At 33.1% G+C, this 18,597-nt stretch overlaps 1 protein-coding gene across 20 annotated transcripts in view; it reads right to left on the minus strand.

Annotated features, from left to right (window-relative positions):
* Cac (calcium voltage-gated channel subunit cacophony) overlaps nucleotides 1–18,597 on the minus strand; it is a 160,617-nt gene that overhangs the window by 36,989 nt on the left and 105,031 nt on the right. For 17 of the 20 annotated variants that reach the window (XR_012048341.1, XM_072909374.1, XM_072909373.1 and 14 more), the window contains 14 exons: nucleotides 14,962–15,065; nucleotides 13,404–13,559; nucleotides 12,965–13,185; nucleotides 11,259–11,362; nucleotides 10,060–10,175; nucleotides 9,597–9,656; nucleotides 8,816–8,917; nucleotides 5,884–6,096; nucleotides 5,276–5,703; nucleotides 4,595–4,902; nucleotides 4,165–4,284; nucleotides 3,519–4,082; nucleotides 2,970–3,315; nucleotides 2,518–2,682 (listed from right to left, as the gene is read on the minus strand). Coding sequence is in view for 19 of the 20 variants with exons in the window: in XM_072909374.1 (XP_072765475.1) it covers nucleotides 2,518–2,682; nucleotides 2,970–3,315; nucleotides 3,519–4,082; nucleotides 4,165–4,284; nucleotides 4,595–4,902; nucleotides 5,276–5,703; nucleotides 5,884–6,096; nucleotides 8,816–8,917; nucleotides 9,597–9,656; nucleotides 10,060–10,175; nucleotides 11,259–11,362; nucleotides 12,965–13,185; nucleotides 13,404–13,559; nucleotides 14,962–15,065 (3,007 nt within the window). In the remaining variant the exon portion in view is untranslated. Of the gene's footprint in view, nucleotides 1–2,517; nucleotides 2,683–2,969; nucleotides 3,316–3,518; nucleotides 4,083–4,164; nucleotides 4,285–4,594; nucleotides 4,903–5,275; nucleotides 5,704–5,883; nucleotides 6,097–8,815; nucleotides 8,918–9,596; nucleotides 9,657–10,059; nucleotides 10,176–11,258; nucleotides 11,363–12,964; nucleotides 13,186–13,403; nucleotides 13,560–14,961; nucleotides 15,066–18,207; nucleotides 18,421–18,597 lie in introns of those variants that run through there. The other 3 variants (XM_072909368.1, XM_072909364.1, XM_072909381.1) reach the window with 2 other exon arrangements.

Raw genomic sequence — 18,597 nt, forward strand, 5'->3', positions numbered from 1 at the left:
GAATCAGCACGTGTGTGTCTATATCTCTAATTCAATGACTCCGGGCTCAAGCTGTGGTCTCGTTCCAAAGAGAAATGAAGGTTGATATCTATCTCGTGCGTTCTTATAAACTGTACAAGTCAAGGGAACTGGGAAGCAAACGAAGAAATTTAGAGTCGAGCTTAGAATTTAGTTTAAGATTGAAAGTATGCGCGAATCCGACTACTTTTCCCTCTTGTCGATTTGCGCTCATTTATTCTAACAGTAAGTAAATAAAAGAGATTGGGAAAATCAATTAAATTAAAAATTCCGCAGAGAAATACAATTGCCATTTATGGTAAAAGCGTTTAATTTTTAGCTACTCAGAAGAACTAGTAATAATGCAAATAACTTGAAGATAATAAAATTCACATCAAATAAATTTTTTATTTAAAATCCAATGAACCCAAATATATATATATATATATATATGTATATATATTTTCAGATTTATTTATTTATTATTAAATAAGTAAGATAAAATTTGATAAATATACCAAATATAAGTAGAACACAATGTAAAAAAAAAACTTTTTTAAAAATAAAATTAACAATTAGTCAAAATTATTGAACATCTTCTAATCATTTTAATAATCTCATAAAATTATTACAAAATTATAATTATTATTTATGAATCATGGCTATATTATTAAATAAACAATATTTTTCAATAATTTCTTAACAACTACTAATTTTTTTGCATTGTTTTCATTTCATCAAAAATTTAATTACTCAACTTTACTTCATATAAATGTAATAAATTTTTAAGTTATTTGAAAAATCTTCGTTTTTGCATTTGGAGAGAGATACCGAAAAAAAAGGAATCAAAAAGATTAAAAAGGGTACATTAGAACAGCATGTGGGCTCGCGTGCAGGACTCGTAAACGCCAAGAAGGTGCAATCTTTTTCGGCACCCTGGTTTCTAATCATTTCAGTTATATCAAGCGAGGATGAGTTGAGGTGCAACGCGACTGCTTCACCTCACTACCAGTTAAAACATGGTATTAGCAAGGCGAAACACAAAAGTCGAACGCACGTCGTGTTAGTATTTGTGTGTGTTGTTGTGGATATCACATTGATGTTCAAAAACGTGTTCCTTTCGCACGTTTTCGAATATATCTACTTCGAAAACGAGGACACAGCGGCAGCCATGCAATTGGTCGAACGAGGGATCAGAAATTGATTTTAGGATAAGAAAAATAAAGAGAATACGAGAATATACGACAAAATTAAAGTAAAGAAACTGAGCAAAAAAAAAAAAAAAAAAAAAAAAACAAACAAAACATTCTATTTTATTTTATTGGCCCTCAAAGTATTAAAATGAGAATAAAAATGTTTACGTTATAAAAATTACCATACAAATTGATGTACTACTAATTTGCTTTATAATTTTAATGTTAAACATAAATCGGGTTTTACAAAAATTTGCTTAATACTTTGAGAGTCTACAAATACTTGCAAATTTAATTCGTTAAAAGTATACTGTGTTAATTAAAATAAACACGCAGAATAATGATTAAATTAGATGCACGACTCATCAATTATAGTTGAAAAGAGAAAAATAATATGAATCGTTAGTCGATTATCAGAAAGGTAAATTAATTTCTGAAATAAGATGTAAAAATGACACGGACAATATATATATCGCTTGAAAAGGAAAAATTTTGCGAGGGTAGATTCAAAAAACGGGATAAGATAAAATTCGACATAGCTGTGTACACGTATTGATAAAATACAAGGGTGATACAGTTATACAAAGAAAACGATTAGAAAATATCAGCAGGCAAGAACAACAATGTCCTCGTACGTATATATAACGTGATATATAAATATGGTACAGTCATTTACGTTCTCGTGTATCTTCGTTATGCTAATAAGAGACGATACTGTTTGTCGATTGGTTAAAATTGCCGATAGATTTAACAGATTTTAACATTAACGTCAAAAGCACGCGCGGACATTGATAAGAAACCGTCAGACGATAAGTATCGCACGACTCAAAAATAAATTGACGATATATCGCAGCTTTATCAAGATTGAGATCTAAATGTGCCGAATTTTTATTCCTTAAATTAAACATTTTAGATATATTGTTATTTTATATTTAATTGTAAAGAAAATATTTTTTACAGGCAGGAATATTATCTAGATTTTAAATTTATAATAATAAAAAAGAAATGCTTTCTACTCAATTGATACATACTTAAAAATGATAATTTGCACTTATGTCTCTTTCTTATTTAAAGCCACGACAGAAGAGAAATCGAAAACAAAGTCAGTCTTAAAATTTATAAAAATTCTTTTGAACTGATTTAATTTGTGTTCGAAAGGATTTTTAAACATAATTTTTGCTTTCGATTGCTCAAAAGACGTATTTCAGGATTCATTACCGCGTTTTTTTTTTTATATCGGAGCTGATCGGGAAGAAAAATTTGTAATCTGATTAGCGAAATTCTCTCTAGAGAAATTTGAGTGCAAAAGAGATTACGTGACACTTACCTTCATCATAAGCAGTACCGTATTCAATACGATGAGGATCATGATAAAATATTCAAATGGTGTGGATACGACTATCCTCCAGATTTTGTACTTTACGCTATTCCGTTCTTTCGGCATGTACCTCTCGAGCGGGCGAGCTTGTATTGTAAAGTCTATACAAGATTTCTGAAAGATTAACAGAAAATTATTAATGTGCTAATTAAAAGGCATATTCTTACTCAATCGCATTATTTCACTTTGCATGCGATACAGAAGAAAATTTAAATTAATGAAAAATTACATGTAAAAAATACATACAAAATATAAAAAAAATCATGTCTTGGAAGAAAAATCTCTGTAATTTTAATATAGATTGTCAATAAAAAAAAAAAAAAAAAAAAAAACGTGGAATATATTTTGACAACCGTTGAATTTGATGCAAGTGGAAAAACAATCGATGCGCGGGACATCACCTGATTCTTATCAATTTCACCGTCCTGTAGTTCAGCCTCTCCTTGCTCCTGAAATGTGATGATAATCAAGGCCACGAAGATGTTGACGAAGAAGAACGGAAAGACGATGAAGTAAACGATGTAAAAAATGGACATCTCAATGCGAAAGTTTTGGATGGGGCCCATGTTCTCGTATGTGGCCGCCATCGAGTTCTGCAGAATTTGCGGCCAGCCTTCGCCGGTCTGGACGGCGAACAGCGTCAGCATAGCCACCATGACGTTGTCATAGTGAAAGGACTGGGGTTGCCAGCTCCGGTTTTTGAGCTCCGGCAGCATGTTACCTTCTTCGAAAACGAAGTATTGACCTCTGTTGTAAAAATGAAATTAGTTCTCATTTATTCCCCCCTGCAGTATTCATGGTTTATACATTATACGATTAAAAAATAAATATCTTGGTGTGCGTACGTTTCAATCATTATGATTATCAATGATCTAACATATTTATTCATACTTTTCGAAACGCTTCTTTTGACAAATAAAAGTAAATGGAAAGATCTGTAACATACTCACTGGCAATCCTGTTTCGTATACTTGCTCTCGTCAGTGCAGTAGAAAAATTTGCCATTGAACAGCTGCACCGCGATCACAGCGAATATGAATTGAAATAATATGTACACTATGAGAATGTTAATGACGTTCTTGAGACTGTTTACCACGCAGTCGAACACCGCCTTGAGCTTCGGTACACGCTTTATCGTCTTAAGTGGCCTGAGCACTCGCAACACTCGTAGCGACTTTATAGTCGAGAGGTTCTGGCCGGCCGAGCTGCCGGTCATGTCGAAGGCAAACGACACCATGGCGCATATCACTACGACCGCGTCCATAATGTTCCAGAACTCGCGCAAATATGAGCCCGGATGCAGTATGATGCCAAGGTCGACGATTTTCAGCACCATCTCGATGGTGAAGACGCCGGTGAACGCGTAATCGAAGTAATTGAGGATCCTGTTCCTCGGCGCGCTCTCCGAGACGGGATCCTCGGCGGCCAGCGCGATACTCGATAGCGATATCACCACCATTATGAAGAAGTCGAAGTACCGAAGGTTTACGACCCAGTGGGCGGCTCTTCTTACGCTGCGAGCAGAAAGCATCGTTATTCGCGTCGAGAATAACAATTCATTAATTTGGAAGAAAAAATTATAACGATCGAACTTACGGATTCGTAGGGGACAGTATAAACATGGAGGAGTATGGCAGCATTGGTTTTGGTCCCGTATCGTCATCTTCATCCTGCCTCCTCTCTTCGGACACTTGGTTATCACCTCTTCCATCTCTGCTAAAAAAAGACGAAACATTCTTTATTTTGTGTCTTCTTCGATTTTCTTTTCTTTTAATAATTATTGTGACGAGATTGTGAGAAGAATAATTTTAGGCAAATTCTATATCAATGATTCTTCTAAATTTTTATTCTTAACTCATAGCTGCCATAAAATGTTTCCGCGACTTAAAGCAATATAGCAGGAACATTATTTCGATTTTAATTACAAAATGAAAAATATTTTCTATACTCTAGTATAGAATATATAGACGACAGCGACGAGAAGAGAGAATTTCGACGAATGACAAGAGAAAAAAGGGAAACTTACAAATTCTGGGTTGGACTTGGAGGGCAGATTTCCACCTTTGGTGCGCCACCGTCTCCGGGCTTTTGCAGCGACTCGATCTCCTTCTCGAGCTCCTGCAACTGCTTCTCCTTATCTTCCTCTTTCTGTTCCTCTTCGGCGGCGCTCAACTCCTGCGCGTTCGCGAGATTGTCGACGGCGATAGCCAAGAAGACGTTCAGCAGGGTGTAGTTACCGAAGAGTACCAGCACGATGAAGTAGAGCGAGTAGGCCATGCCCTGCGACTCGATACCCTGGTACATCACTTCGTTCCAGTCTTCTCCAGTCAAAATCTGTCAACATTATCAATTGTTATACAAGTTGAAGATTTTTTGTTGTAAAATTATCTTTTTTTCTTCTCTCTATATCGCTTACTTATATATTTACTTAATTACTATCTTATTGTGTGTAAATTTTAAGATACACGAATTATATGTATATGCAATATTAAATTAGGTGATATTTATATTATATTAAAATTGAGCATGAGATCATTTCACAATGAAAAAAATTGAATATCTATTGAATATATACGGTATTTTCATATATTGTATATACATATAATAATATATGCTTGAATTACGTTGATGAATTATGTTTGTCATCTACAAGAATCTCATGCCTTGAATATACGCTAAAGTCATAATAGCAATCGGTTGTACTCACTTGGAAGACAGTGAGTAGTGCGATGGGAAAGGTGTTGAAATTGGTGGGCGGCGTGCCTTTGTCGAAATTGAACTGGCCGCCGAATAGCTGCATACCGAGCAGCGCGAATATGAGGATGAAGAGGAAGAGTAGGAAGAGGAGAGAGATGATGCTGCGCATAGAGCTTAGCAGCGATATCACGAGGTTCCTTAGGCTCTTCCAGTATTTGGTGACTTTAAAAATTCTCAGGAGTCTAAGGGCACGTAGGACGGAGAGGCCGAAAGAGCCGGACTTCAATGCGGACCAGATCACCTCGAAGATCGAACCTGCGATGACCACGCAGTCGAAGCGATTGAAGCTCGATTCGAAGTATGTGCGGGGACCGAGCGCGTAGACCTTTATAAACATTTCACACATGAAGAGGGCCAGGAACACAAACTCTGCGTAGTCTGCGAATAAAAAGAGATTGATTTTTTCATCAACAGCTTCAAATTATTTAAGCTGTGGAAAATTTTCAAAATTTGACTGTTTTCAATGTTCGTCGTGTTGACGCTTCATAAGCCGAGGAAACTTTTACGCGCCACGAAAAGGTTATTTTAAATAGAAATAGCGATATAATTGACACTTACAGAGGAAATCGGTGAGCCAATCCGGCTGAGCGTAATGTTCAACGGCCACGCAGATGGTGTTTAAGAACACAAGGACGATGACAAACCAGTAGAACTGCTGCGACTTGACGGAATTGCGTATCCAGAACCTGAATCTCTTTTCGGCCCGCCAGAATTGTAGACACGTGCCCTGCTTTTTCACCTTCGACTTGAAGTAGGAGGTTCTCGAGAACCCTATAAAATAGAAAAAACCTCTTCAGCATGAAACATAATCGACATTGCTGGAACATGTTTTACAGATGTGAACCAGTCGATCGTTAATTTTATATGTGCATTATATATGTTTTTTTTTTTTTTTTTTTATACAATTTATATAATTTCTGATTTTAGAATATCTTTTCTATATCTATACGTTTTTATATTTCTTACTACTTACTAAGCTATTTCTGAGATTGGATTCAAAAATATCATGTGATTTAAAAAGTAGTACGATCTATATTAACTCAAAATTGTTTTCAACTTTATTGATATTCTTCTAATAATAAGTCTGCTTCGAAAGAAAATCTATATTGTGTGGAGAACTCTGAACAAATCATAGAATTATTTTATACATCGACTGGAAGAATTAGATAATTTCATTTTTCTTCGACGAAAGATGAATATAAATAGATGCATAGTTCTATACTAAATTATTCTACCAAGCGGATACGACTATATATGATGATGCGTACATGTTCTGGCTACTCAATCGCTATGTATAAACGTCGACAGGCTAGTCTCTATCTAGCCTATCTATCAAATTCTATGGGATTCCTAGAACACTACTCAGGGGATTCAATTCCTCGTTCGACAATACTAAATATTCTACTGTTCTGTCAGTTTGCTTTAGCTAGCTAAAATTATAGCCGTATCAGTTAATAATAAAAAAAAATTGATATTTTATCATCACATGGTATCTAAATACCTCTACCGGAAACATTCGCACCCATCCGCTTTATTAAAAATTATTTCACAGAAAGAAAGAGAAAGATTATTATGCGTTACAATTATCATTTTAAAATAAAGTTTTATTGATATTGAAAAAATATATATATATATTTAAATTGATGAACAGAGAGAAACAGAGAGAGAAAAAGAGAGAGAGAGAGAGAGAGAGAGAGAGAGAGAATTTTTATAGCTCTTTTTTAAAAAAAATATACTTATTATACTAAGTTTCGTAATTCAACTATTTAAAATAATAATGCCTTTTTCAGAAATTTAATTCAAAGCACCGTTTAAATTTTACATTTAAATTTTACCCTTTAAATTTTATTTTAGGACGATCGTGTGAATGTTCTCGGCTACAAAAAAAAAAGATAATATTAATATGTGTTGCCCTCCCTCCCTCCCTCTCCTCATACACACACACACACACACACACGCACACACACACACACCAGCCAATAGAGAAGCAATACCTAGAAAACAAAAATGTATTAACTGTCGAGATCTTGAATCTGTCTCTTGCGTAATGTCCGCGTGATTTTGAGTGATATGTATCAGCCACAACATCAGCAGCAAATCGATTCGAGTAATTACATGGAATGCAATAGTTTTACATTTCTCTACCACAAATAACCATAGACTGTGATTTTATGATAAATAATATGTAATCTAGCTACGTGAGACGAATATATTTCGTCTAGGTGTGTATAAAGTACGTGCGTTTTGCCAGTATATATTCTTACGCGAAAGGATCCGACGAATGAAAATTAAGGTAAGCATTATAAATAAATACTTTAATAATCTATAATATTCGAATAGTGATATATTTTCATAAGAGATATTGAGATATTGAATTAATTTTGGATTGTTATTTTTTTCAAAGCTTATATCATTGCAATCGTAAAGTATTTTCAAATATTTTAAATATATAATGTATATATATTCTGAAAAAAATGTATCATTTAACAAGAGCATGTAAAGCTATCCGAAATGACATCTAAATCGCCATCCTATTAGAACTACGTTTTACTGCGAGAAAATTAATTTCTGCACGTACATGTCCACAGATGCGTGACTATTGATACATCTTGTATACGCGAATAAGTACCAAACAATTTATTTACCAAGCGATATAGCCCGCGTCTAATTATATGTAAATGTGATACGCACAATATTGCTTGTATATATGTGTATTTTACCAACCATAAAAGAATCTTTCACAAATAAAAATACAAAAATAAAACAGTTACATAAGATTACGAATACAGTCTGTTTTACGTTGCTCTTTACGAAAAGTCATGGCATTCACGGTTGTAGTTACCTTTGAGCTTTTTCTTAGGCACTGAAACAAGAGGAGCATCTGATAGCGTGTGTTTAGAATGTTCATCGGCAAAAATTATGGGAAGGGGATCAGCATCGTTCTTTTCTTTTTCTCTCAGTACAAAAGAGAGAAATCAGGCGTAAATCCACAAAATATCAAGGTCGACGAACGTGAAAGTACGCTAACGTGCCAATAAATAGAGAGAAGTTTTAGAACGAGATAAAAAAGGCGAGCCAAAATCTCTCGCATACCAACGATTTCCTTTGCACGAAATTCTAAAGATGTATCATAATACTTTTGCATATTCCCCAGATTTAACATCATTTAACATCAGGCTTGCAAAATTTTAACATTAATTATCATTTAAATTTTCGTAAATTCGTTTTTCTAACATTTCATTAATCTAAACTTTTCAGGCGTTTTTTAATTAAATATTATTGCAATTTGTTTAGGAAATCGTCGATTGACATAACATAAATTCTGACTACTGAGAAATCGTGAAATCCCTTACTACTTGAACTTGGTCTCGATTTCACAATTTTATGTTTATTCGAACACTCTGAGAAAGAATCACAACTCGAATGTAAAAGAAGTGAACAAGAAGAAGAGAATACTCGATGAATGTCGATTTGGTAAAATACAACTCACCATCGTCCCCGTCGTCCTCGCCTTCCTCCTCCTCCGTGTCGGTGCTCTTGCTCTTGCCAAGATTTTTCAGTTTCTTCTTCTTCGCCGCCGCTCTTCTTCTTACTGTATAGAACATACAGAGAGAGAGAGAGAGAGAGAGAGAGAGAGATATATTATATTACGCCAATCCTTCGAAAAAATTACGGCGCTTAATTAATCTTTTATTGTCAGCTATTGAAAATATGTCAGTTTCACGCCTATTTTATCCTCGATACATCGAAAAGTATCTATTACAAAATAAAAAAATCATACTTCCACGAAATAAGAAATGTGACGACATAATTTTTATTTTACGACCTAATAATGTGCGTCCAAATCGAAATGTTAAATTATTTACATTTTTACAGTAATTTTAATAAACACGTCAGCAAATATAATCAAATGTTATTATTTAAAATATAGTTAGGTGTACCGTATGCGAATGTGTCAAGGTAAACAGAATGATTTATCAGATAATATAAAAGATGAGAATTAAACTCATACTCATTTTGTTATTCTATTAATAACAATGATGAAATGTTGGGACGAATATGACACCCAGTGTACTTTTCGCTAAGAAAAAATCGAAATTCATTCGACTACGTCAAAAAAATATGAGCGAAAGTACATTTATAGGAAAGCATTTTATATAAATATGCGCGAGCACGTTTCCGAGATACACAGAGCTCGCTTCACAAATCTTTTCGAAAATGCAAATTTTAAGAAAGTGAATATTCATGATATCAATATACGTTATATGAACCTTCTAATATGTGCATTTTCTCCTCTTCCGTAGTTCTTTCCTCAGCAAGTATCACCTCCTCTGAAAAGTACACATTATATATTAATAGTAATCAACATAATATTTGTACGTTTCAATATACAAGGAGACAATTCATGCATACAACAAGCTTTTGCAAGCACACTTTGCACAATAAAAGAATTAAAATAGATTGATAGGAATATACGTTCGAGAAATTTATAATTCAATTTTTGAAATCAGATTGAAATATACGAAACACGCATATTAATTGTACAGTTCTATTTTTTGATTGTCAGCTTTTAACTTTATCCTCGAAACATTATTATTTATTATATTTATTGTATTTCTGTATTACTTATAATGTGTCTCATTTGAAAAATACATAGTATCTTCATTTCGCGCGAAATACATTCCTGTCAATTTTTTTTAATTCACGTATTTCTTCTACGGCAATTGGTCTAACCTGCTTTGCAGATCCAATTGAGGTAACAATTCAGTTCGCGCTCAAGCTGCTGCTGTCTTCGCAACTTCAGAAAGGACTGTCGGTTCTCCACTTTCTCTCTCTCCTTCGCAAACTCTCTACAAGCGTGATACAGATAACATGGGAGCTTATTCGGCAGCATTTTTATAAAGACCAAGTTTAGCATGGGATTTTCTGGCAGTATCGTTAAATATTCTAACAATATCGGCCTATTTGATAAGCTAATTATGTTTACATAAAATATTATAAGAAATATTTTAAAAAAAAAATTGTTTTCCACGAAACGCTTGTTTCATAGATTATTTTAAACTTGCTTTAAACTAGCTTGTATTATGGCGTAATGTGAGTAATATATGTTATCCACAGAATTACAATTGATTTAGGATTAATTATTCTCTTACGTACGCGTGTTACTTCTTTCTAATTAAATATTAAAATAATCTAGCAGTACTTAATTGAATAAACGAGCTGAGATACCAAGAGAATTTACATTTCTCTAAAATACTTTTTACACCGTATTCTCATCGCGTATTCAGTACTAAATATAGTTATATATAATCTTGAATTTTATTTGTTATATGTCAAAAATCACATACAATCACTTTAACTATAAATATAATATATATACATATATATTAAAAGAATAATAAAAATTTATAAATTAATAAAGACCGTAAACTTTTTTGCAATAAAAGAAAATAAATATCACACAATAAGATATTCTAATAATTACATTAGAATTCACTGTAATTAATAATTCTATAATTTTAAAACAATTATTATGTGATGACTGGCTTCTTTTACATTCTTCTGTAATAAACTGATAACTGTTATATTTTGGAACACTTGCAATAGTGCTAAACACGCTATGAGATACGGCTCATTGCACACTAATGGTAGGCAATGTCTGTTAATTGAAGACCTGCTTGAGTGATCCATTTTAAGTAGGAACTGAACGCAGTGGTGAAGAGTCGCTTGCTCTTCGCTTTCAGATAAGCCGCCCGCCGTTCGACGCGCGTTCTTTCATTAGAAAATTCCCTGACGAAGGAAAGAAATTGATTCTAAAGTAATGGAATTTTATTCGCAATTTTCGCGGATTGCAGAAGCACGATCGTCGCTCCGTGAATTATTTCGACGTGGGCGGAAAAACCGCGGGAGATGTTTAGAGAGAACTTACTCACCCGCTCAAGACACCAAGAACTAAGTTCAGCATGAAGAATGATCCAAGGACGATCAACGGTATAAAGTAAATCCAGTTGTATTGACTGCCAAGAGCGTCGTTTGTCTGCAAATCCGACCAGAATCGATATGAAGAGCAGTGTCGCGTATATACATATGCACCAGTTACACAGCCGAAGGTATATTAATTAACGGCAAAAGGATCGTTATGTGATATAGAGGCATCAGGCTGTACTCTCGCTGTACCAAACGTAACGCGGTAAATGTAGTCGTCCGGGTGTGAGAGCTCGAATTTATTTATCGTTATTCGATAATTTTCATTTCTCTTCACAAAGACAAATTTTGTCCGACATGAAGAGTAAATTTTTATCTAAAAATAGATTGAAAATCCACCGACCTCATTTACGCAAAACAATATCAATTTTATATATGAAACCTTATAGTATTGCTAGGAAGTATAATCCGGGGAAAAAAAGAATAGAATCAGAGAAACATGTGCCATATTGTCCAATTGACCTGAGACTATTCGCTACATTTCCTTAATCACTACTCACTATCTCGAAAAGTCACCTAGCACGCTAATTTCAACTATTAAACTAGAATAGTATTCAATATTTCAAAAATTATATCTCGAAAACTATATACAATATTTTTTGAAAACAATTTCAAGTAATTCGCGTTCAGGGCATGGCATTTTCTTCCAACTGATATTTTTTTATCCCGAATTATTCAGTTCATAAAAATATTTTTGAGATACAACAGTTAATGATTAATTATTGTTATAGCCATAGAACAATTGGAGGACTTTGAAATAAAATATTATTTATAAGGTAACTTAAAAATTCTCCTTGTTCCATCGGCTAATTATTAATCCTTTCGTGCACAGCAGAAGAAATATATATCGGTAACTTTATATGTTACTCATTTAGCATGTATTGTAATGTGTTAGAAAAAGATATATATATATATATATATATATATATATATATATATATATTTAATTTTGTTATAAATATAATCTAATTGTATAAGATCAATTATTAATGCAGCCACGAAAGGATTAAGCACAGTGAAAAATACAGTTAACATCAATATTAAAAACATCGAAGAAGGGAGCTGAAACTGACAATGTCATACTGAGCAAGGTGAACATATACGTCAGTGTTAGCTGTTTTAGCATTCTTGAAAGCCGGCGAACTCGGCTAAGAACACAGAAAGGAAAGACAAAAATACAACGACCAAAGTGAAAAATAATTGTAAAATAAAATTAATTGGTAAAAGAATCAACATTTAAAAGCGGATAAAAGAGGGTTAAGGAGATACACGTATCAAGTTTCATTATTCGATAATATATTTTCTCTTCTATAGAAGGATTAATTGATGAAAGGACTTAATTCGGAAGGAATGAATTTGATATAAAAATACGATATCCACATGAAGCGTTGGCAGTTAATATAGGATTGATGACACCGATAGCAACATTCTATAGGATACATATATTTGATAATTTCGATCATCGATCTTTGGTGTAACAAGAGAAAGAGAGAGAAAGAGACATTGCGTAGGACAAATCGTGCGCGATATCGAGGGCAAAATTTTAGCGAGAAGAGAACAAGAAAGGGAAAGGTAGAAAGAGAGATAAAGAGATACGATAAATAAAGAACAAGAAAAGGGGTTTTAACACTGAAGAACACATTTCTTGCTTTACCCAGTACAATATGGCAGTCCAGCCCTCCATAGTGATACACTGGAAGACAGTGAGCATGGCGAATCCGATATTATCGAAGCTGGTGATGCCCGAGTTTGGTCCCTCCCAGTATTCCGTGCAGGTCGAGACATTAGAGTTACACACGTTGGCCCCGTATGGAGCCTCTATTTTGATGTCTGTGTTGCATGGGCTCGCCTGCTCGCCCTCCTTTATGATTACATCTGCAACATTCAATATTATAAAATATCTCCAAAATTGTATCAACGCTAAGGAAGCACCCAAAAGATTCTCAAGAAAGATATATATTGTTGAAAATTTTTCTATATATTATATATTAAAATAAATGAAATATAAATGTAGAAAAATGCGAATAAAGGAGAATATTGCAAGAAGCATTATTATAAAAAAAATATTGAATAGATGGTTGAATACAACTCACTTATGTCCTTTATACTGAAGCACGTTTTATGCAGAGTTCCCGAATAAAACTCGAGGCCGATGATGGCGAATATCACGATGGCGAAGAGTACCAGCAAGCCGATCTGCAGTAACGGCGCCATCGCCTTGATAATAGACTTGAGCACCACCTGAAGACCTGTGCGTCAAAAAATCGCCGAGGAGTAATTAGGTCTAACCACCATTCTCACAAGATTAATGCGGAATTCTATGCTCGGTATAATTATCATTTCTTTCTGTTCGTGCATTATTATCGCCTGTTGCTCGCGAGAAATTACACGGAAATTTATACATATATAATGCGTAACATCACTATAACATGACGTAATATAGTGTAACATAATAATAATTTTCAAAAAATTTGTGAAAGCATCAAAATTGATCTCTAATTATTAATAAGATAATATTTCGTTTTGTAAATTTCGAATTTGCGATAATTGTAAATAAGAATTTCGGTGTGATATAATGAGGAAAAAAATTATTTTATTTTTTGTGATATTCCACAAAAATAGATTTTATATTAATTTGACTCAAAATTTTAATTAAAAATTAACTTTATAAAAAAATATAAAAATACAATATTATTCGAAATAATCTTGTGTAAGGGATTAGGACACCTCCGCCGCATCTAAATACAATACAACATCGAGCTTTCAATAATACCTATATGAACAATACTACTAACATAAAACATACGATCGACCTAATTTGATAGAAAGCATTCTACGGGTAATAGATATAGATATATATATTTGCGATTAAATATGACTACATTCTCATCTACTGACTTGACTTTATATTCGTTAATTCGCTCCCTGTCAAATCTATATAGCCGCTATTTGAAAAAAATTAATATATTTCTGACGGCGGATCATATGCGATCTTCGAGGTATCCAAATCTGAGACACAAAGAAATTTCAAGTACTAATTATAAGTACTAATCACTCGTTATTTATTCGTATGTAAAAACTGCACGAGCAACGAGAATGCATTTTTGTCGCATGTTTTAGCGCCAAATGTGATCATCTGATTCTCTTATATTTGATTGTTCCATATATTTAAAATATTCTTCCCTTAAATTTGAAATATTTTTTTATTATTTATTAATATATTTTTATTATAAAAACATGCATGCACAATCACGCGTAATAAAAGAATGCATGAAAAATTTAGCGCTAAAAGCGAGGTAAAAACTACGCGTTTCACGCCCATACTCACACCTCGATTTAAAGTTGCATTATTTCACAAAGATGACAAACATGACATTTTAATTATTTAATATCGATTGTCATGTTTGCAGAAAAGAACAATATAAAAAAAAAAAAAAAAAATAAAATACTTTCAACGCTAGAGGTGTATTTAAGATGTGAATATGAGTATTTATTTTGCGCGCTATTTTCGGAGATTTTGTGATAACGAAAGGACCTTTTCCCGACAATGCGAGATCTCTTTGAATTCTCTCGTTGCGCCGAGCAACCTCGAGTTTTAAACCTCGACCGACGCTCGACGCTTTCCAATTTCTGTACTGATGCGCTACTCACTCGGTATGCCGGAGACAAGTTTGAGCGGTCGCAACACGCGTATCGCACGCAACGTGCGCAGATCCATATCCAGGTGTATGCCTTGCGAGAACGCCGTGATGATCCTGCCCCAAAAACACACACACCCGCCACACTTTACTACTTACTACTCTATTACACTAATACTCACGCTACTCTTAAATACTTAGACTACGGCCACTAGATGGTTAACTAGCGTTCTCTAGCCCGGGAAAAGGAGAAGAGATAGTGCTATCAGGACGATCGGTCGGAATTTTCGAATGCAATCGATAACATGGCAGATTAAAGATGAAAGATTAAAGTGAGTTAGATTTTGAGAGTGCAAATAGATAAACAGTCGGGACCTTAATCTGCAGTGAATCCCGAAGTGGGAATAAAAGTGAGATTTTAATCTGGTAAAACTTAATTTAAAAAAAAATTAATTTAGCGAAAACATGAAAGAAAAAAATTTTTTTATTTAGATTTTATTTAAGTAAATAATTTAATATTTAAAAAAATATCTTTTAAAAAACATCAATTAATATATCAAATTTTTCTCAATGCTTATCACATACGTTAATATTATTAAAATTAATAATAAAAATTCTACGTAAACATATTTTATTAATAACATCACATTGCGTTGTGTAGACTATAAAAATGCATATTTTTCAAATTCTCTATGTTATTAGATTATGCGCAAATATAAATGGCAGGATAGATCTGCAGGAGAATGATCTATTGAAAAGGACGTCATGAGAGGAATAAGGGCGATGTATAGGCGTGTAACTGTATCTATAGATACGTATTATCTCTCTCTAGACTAAAATACTGTATATCTAGATTTAGGAGAACATGTGAAACGCTGGGACGAACTAGTATAATCGCATGTAACTCGCGATTCTAATTTCTCGAAGATATCAGTTCGCTGAGCGGTCATCGTGCGCGCGCGCGACCACCTCATCTATTTCTGACTCTTGCCAATAACAGCAGCTTTTCCAAAAGGTACTTTTCAATCCAGAACAAATATTATAAAGAGGTGCTACATCTTTTCCACCCTCCTAGAGAATGAATTGAAAATTTTGATATATATATATATTATAGTTTCTGAAATTTACTTTATATTCTAAAACATAATAAAAAAATATTTTTTTATTTTAATAAACTAATAAAGTTTTAATAAATAAAGATTTATTTTCCTTTTCTGTAAAACTTGAAGAAATAACGAATTAGCGCTACAAGAAAACATTAAACATTCAATATTAAAAATCATCTTAAATAACAAAACAATGATGAACGGGAAATAAAAATTTCAGCAATTTTCAATGCCAGATTATATTTATAAATTAATTTTGAAAATAAAACCAAGGAAAGAAATTTATTTAAAATGAGTTACGTACATCATAAAAATTTTAAAATAAAAAAAGAAAATAGATTTTTATGGCACACAAATGTTTGAAATTTTAATAAGAACATCAAAAAAGTGAATTATTATAAAACTCTATTATTATAATTAATAATACAGTAATTATATTCTTTGTTAATAATAATGGGAAACTCTAATTATCAATGAATGACGAAAATCATGGATGACTGACTAGCTTATGAAAAGAAAAACCGATAAAAGCAGAAAACGAATCCTAGCAATCAGAATTGAAACAGGGATAATCATCTTCGAGAATAATAGACACTATTAAATGATTAAATAAGCAACGATTCGGTCTGTATGAACGTCTAAAAGTACAACTATCTAGTAAATAACAGCCGCGCTGTTAAACACGGTATGTGCTCTAGGAGGACACGTATCCATTTAAAAATGTATAGTCGACTCTATTATTTAGCGTGACTGCAGCTAAAGATAGCTAACCACTAAATATAGGTATCGCGGGTCATCTTATCTGTGTGCGTGTGTGTGTTTTTTCCTTCTATCTATCTGTTCATGAGAGCGCATCTTTAGCGTAATCAGAAACGAATGGTCCAAATTGTTATTTCGAAGAAAACACTTTCGAAAAATATTAACTAATTAATAATTAAGTCTTTCTTCCTTGCAGAGATACACACGATCTAGTAAATTATATCCTAACAATCATAGAAGAGAATATAATAATTATTAATTTCAATCTTAAATACGGCGACTAAACTGCTTGCTACGTGTTTATTTTTCTACATACGACTACTAAACTATTAGAAATGAGGAATCAGAGATCAGAATTATTAAGAAGTATTTAGATTGAAAATGTAAAACGTTATTAACGCGTATGCTGTGTTGTTACAAGGAAAGACAAATACGTGTAACAATTGTTTCTTATCATAATTATCATTAATTAACAGAATCTCTTTCCTCTGTCAGTATTAGCGAAAGTAGCTGCGGAAACTTTATATACAGTGAAAATGATTTTTCAATATTAATATATAAAAATTTAACATTTTCTCTAAAATAAAAGAATATTTATACATAAACAGTGTACTTGTGTATAACTACTTATCTTCAAAATTATGAAGAATGTGTATAAGTTGCGTAAGTATTCGTAAATAAATCTAAACTCCTCATAAATCTAATCGCTAATTGACGCAAGTTCCTCTAGAGAAAATTATTCAACGCATATAGACACAGAGATTTTATATATGTAAATATATGTAAATATATATATATATATATATATATATATATACAATATATATATATATATACACAATATATATATATATGTATATATATAAATTATTTTTTATATCCAGCAAATACCGATCAACTGAGCTAACTTTACCCATTATCAACTCTAATTTAATCAATTAATCTAAAACACCCATAGCCTCTAAGAGCAAAGGGGCTAGTGAAAAAATGTACGACGTAACCTAATTAGAAGATTAGAACGTAAAAGATGCTAGAAGGACAAGAACTAATAATGTATAAATATATAGATTATATATAGAGAGTTCAAATTCAAGTCGATGCTTCTCTCGCTTGCCAGAACTAGACGTCGCACCAAACTAAAGCAGCAGAAGTGGCCGAAATTGAAAGATCGAGCTAAGAGTTTCGGCGCCGAAGACATTAAAACTATGTTCGTAACTATGAGAATGCATACAAATTGCCAGGAAACACAATGTGGTGGGACACGGGACTCGAAAGAGGATCGAGGATAAGTCATCTGCTGCTCGACTATTAGCTCGACTTGTTATTGGCAGGGCTCTCTCTTGGGATGGTTTGTTAATCGCTGCTGTTCTTTCGCAGAACTCTGACTGACTCACTTGGAATTTTCGAAACCAGCTTTAGCGGTCTGAGGACCCTGAAGGAACGTAGCATACGCAGGTCGACGTCCACGTTTGTTTCGGCGAACACGGTCATCGACCTAATTCAAGGATCACTCTAAAATCTATCTGACCAATTGGCGTAATGATCAACGTGTTTCCTTAAGTCCTATGGCTGGAGAAACCAGTTCGTAAACTACCTTGCCAGAATGCCAAACTTTTCTAAAAAATTTACTCGATGATGGCATTTTTGCTATCAGAAAACTATTATTATCTATAATTAGTGTCTATAGTTTTAACACAATAAATCAAATATATATATATATATATATATATATATATATATTATATATTAAATCATCTGTTAATTTCTCGATACAGAGCAAATTA

Source organism: Anoplolepis gracilipes, chromosome 17 (genome assembly GCF_047496725.1).
Source record: "Anoplolepis gracilipes chromosome 17, ASM4749672v1, whole genome shotgun sequence".
NCBI lineage: Eukaryota > Metazoa > Arthropoda > Insecta > Hymenoptera > Formicidae > Anoplolepis > Anoplolepis gracilipes.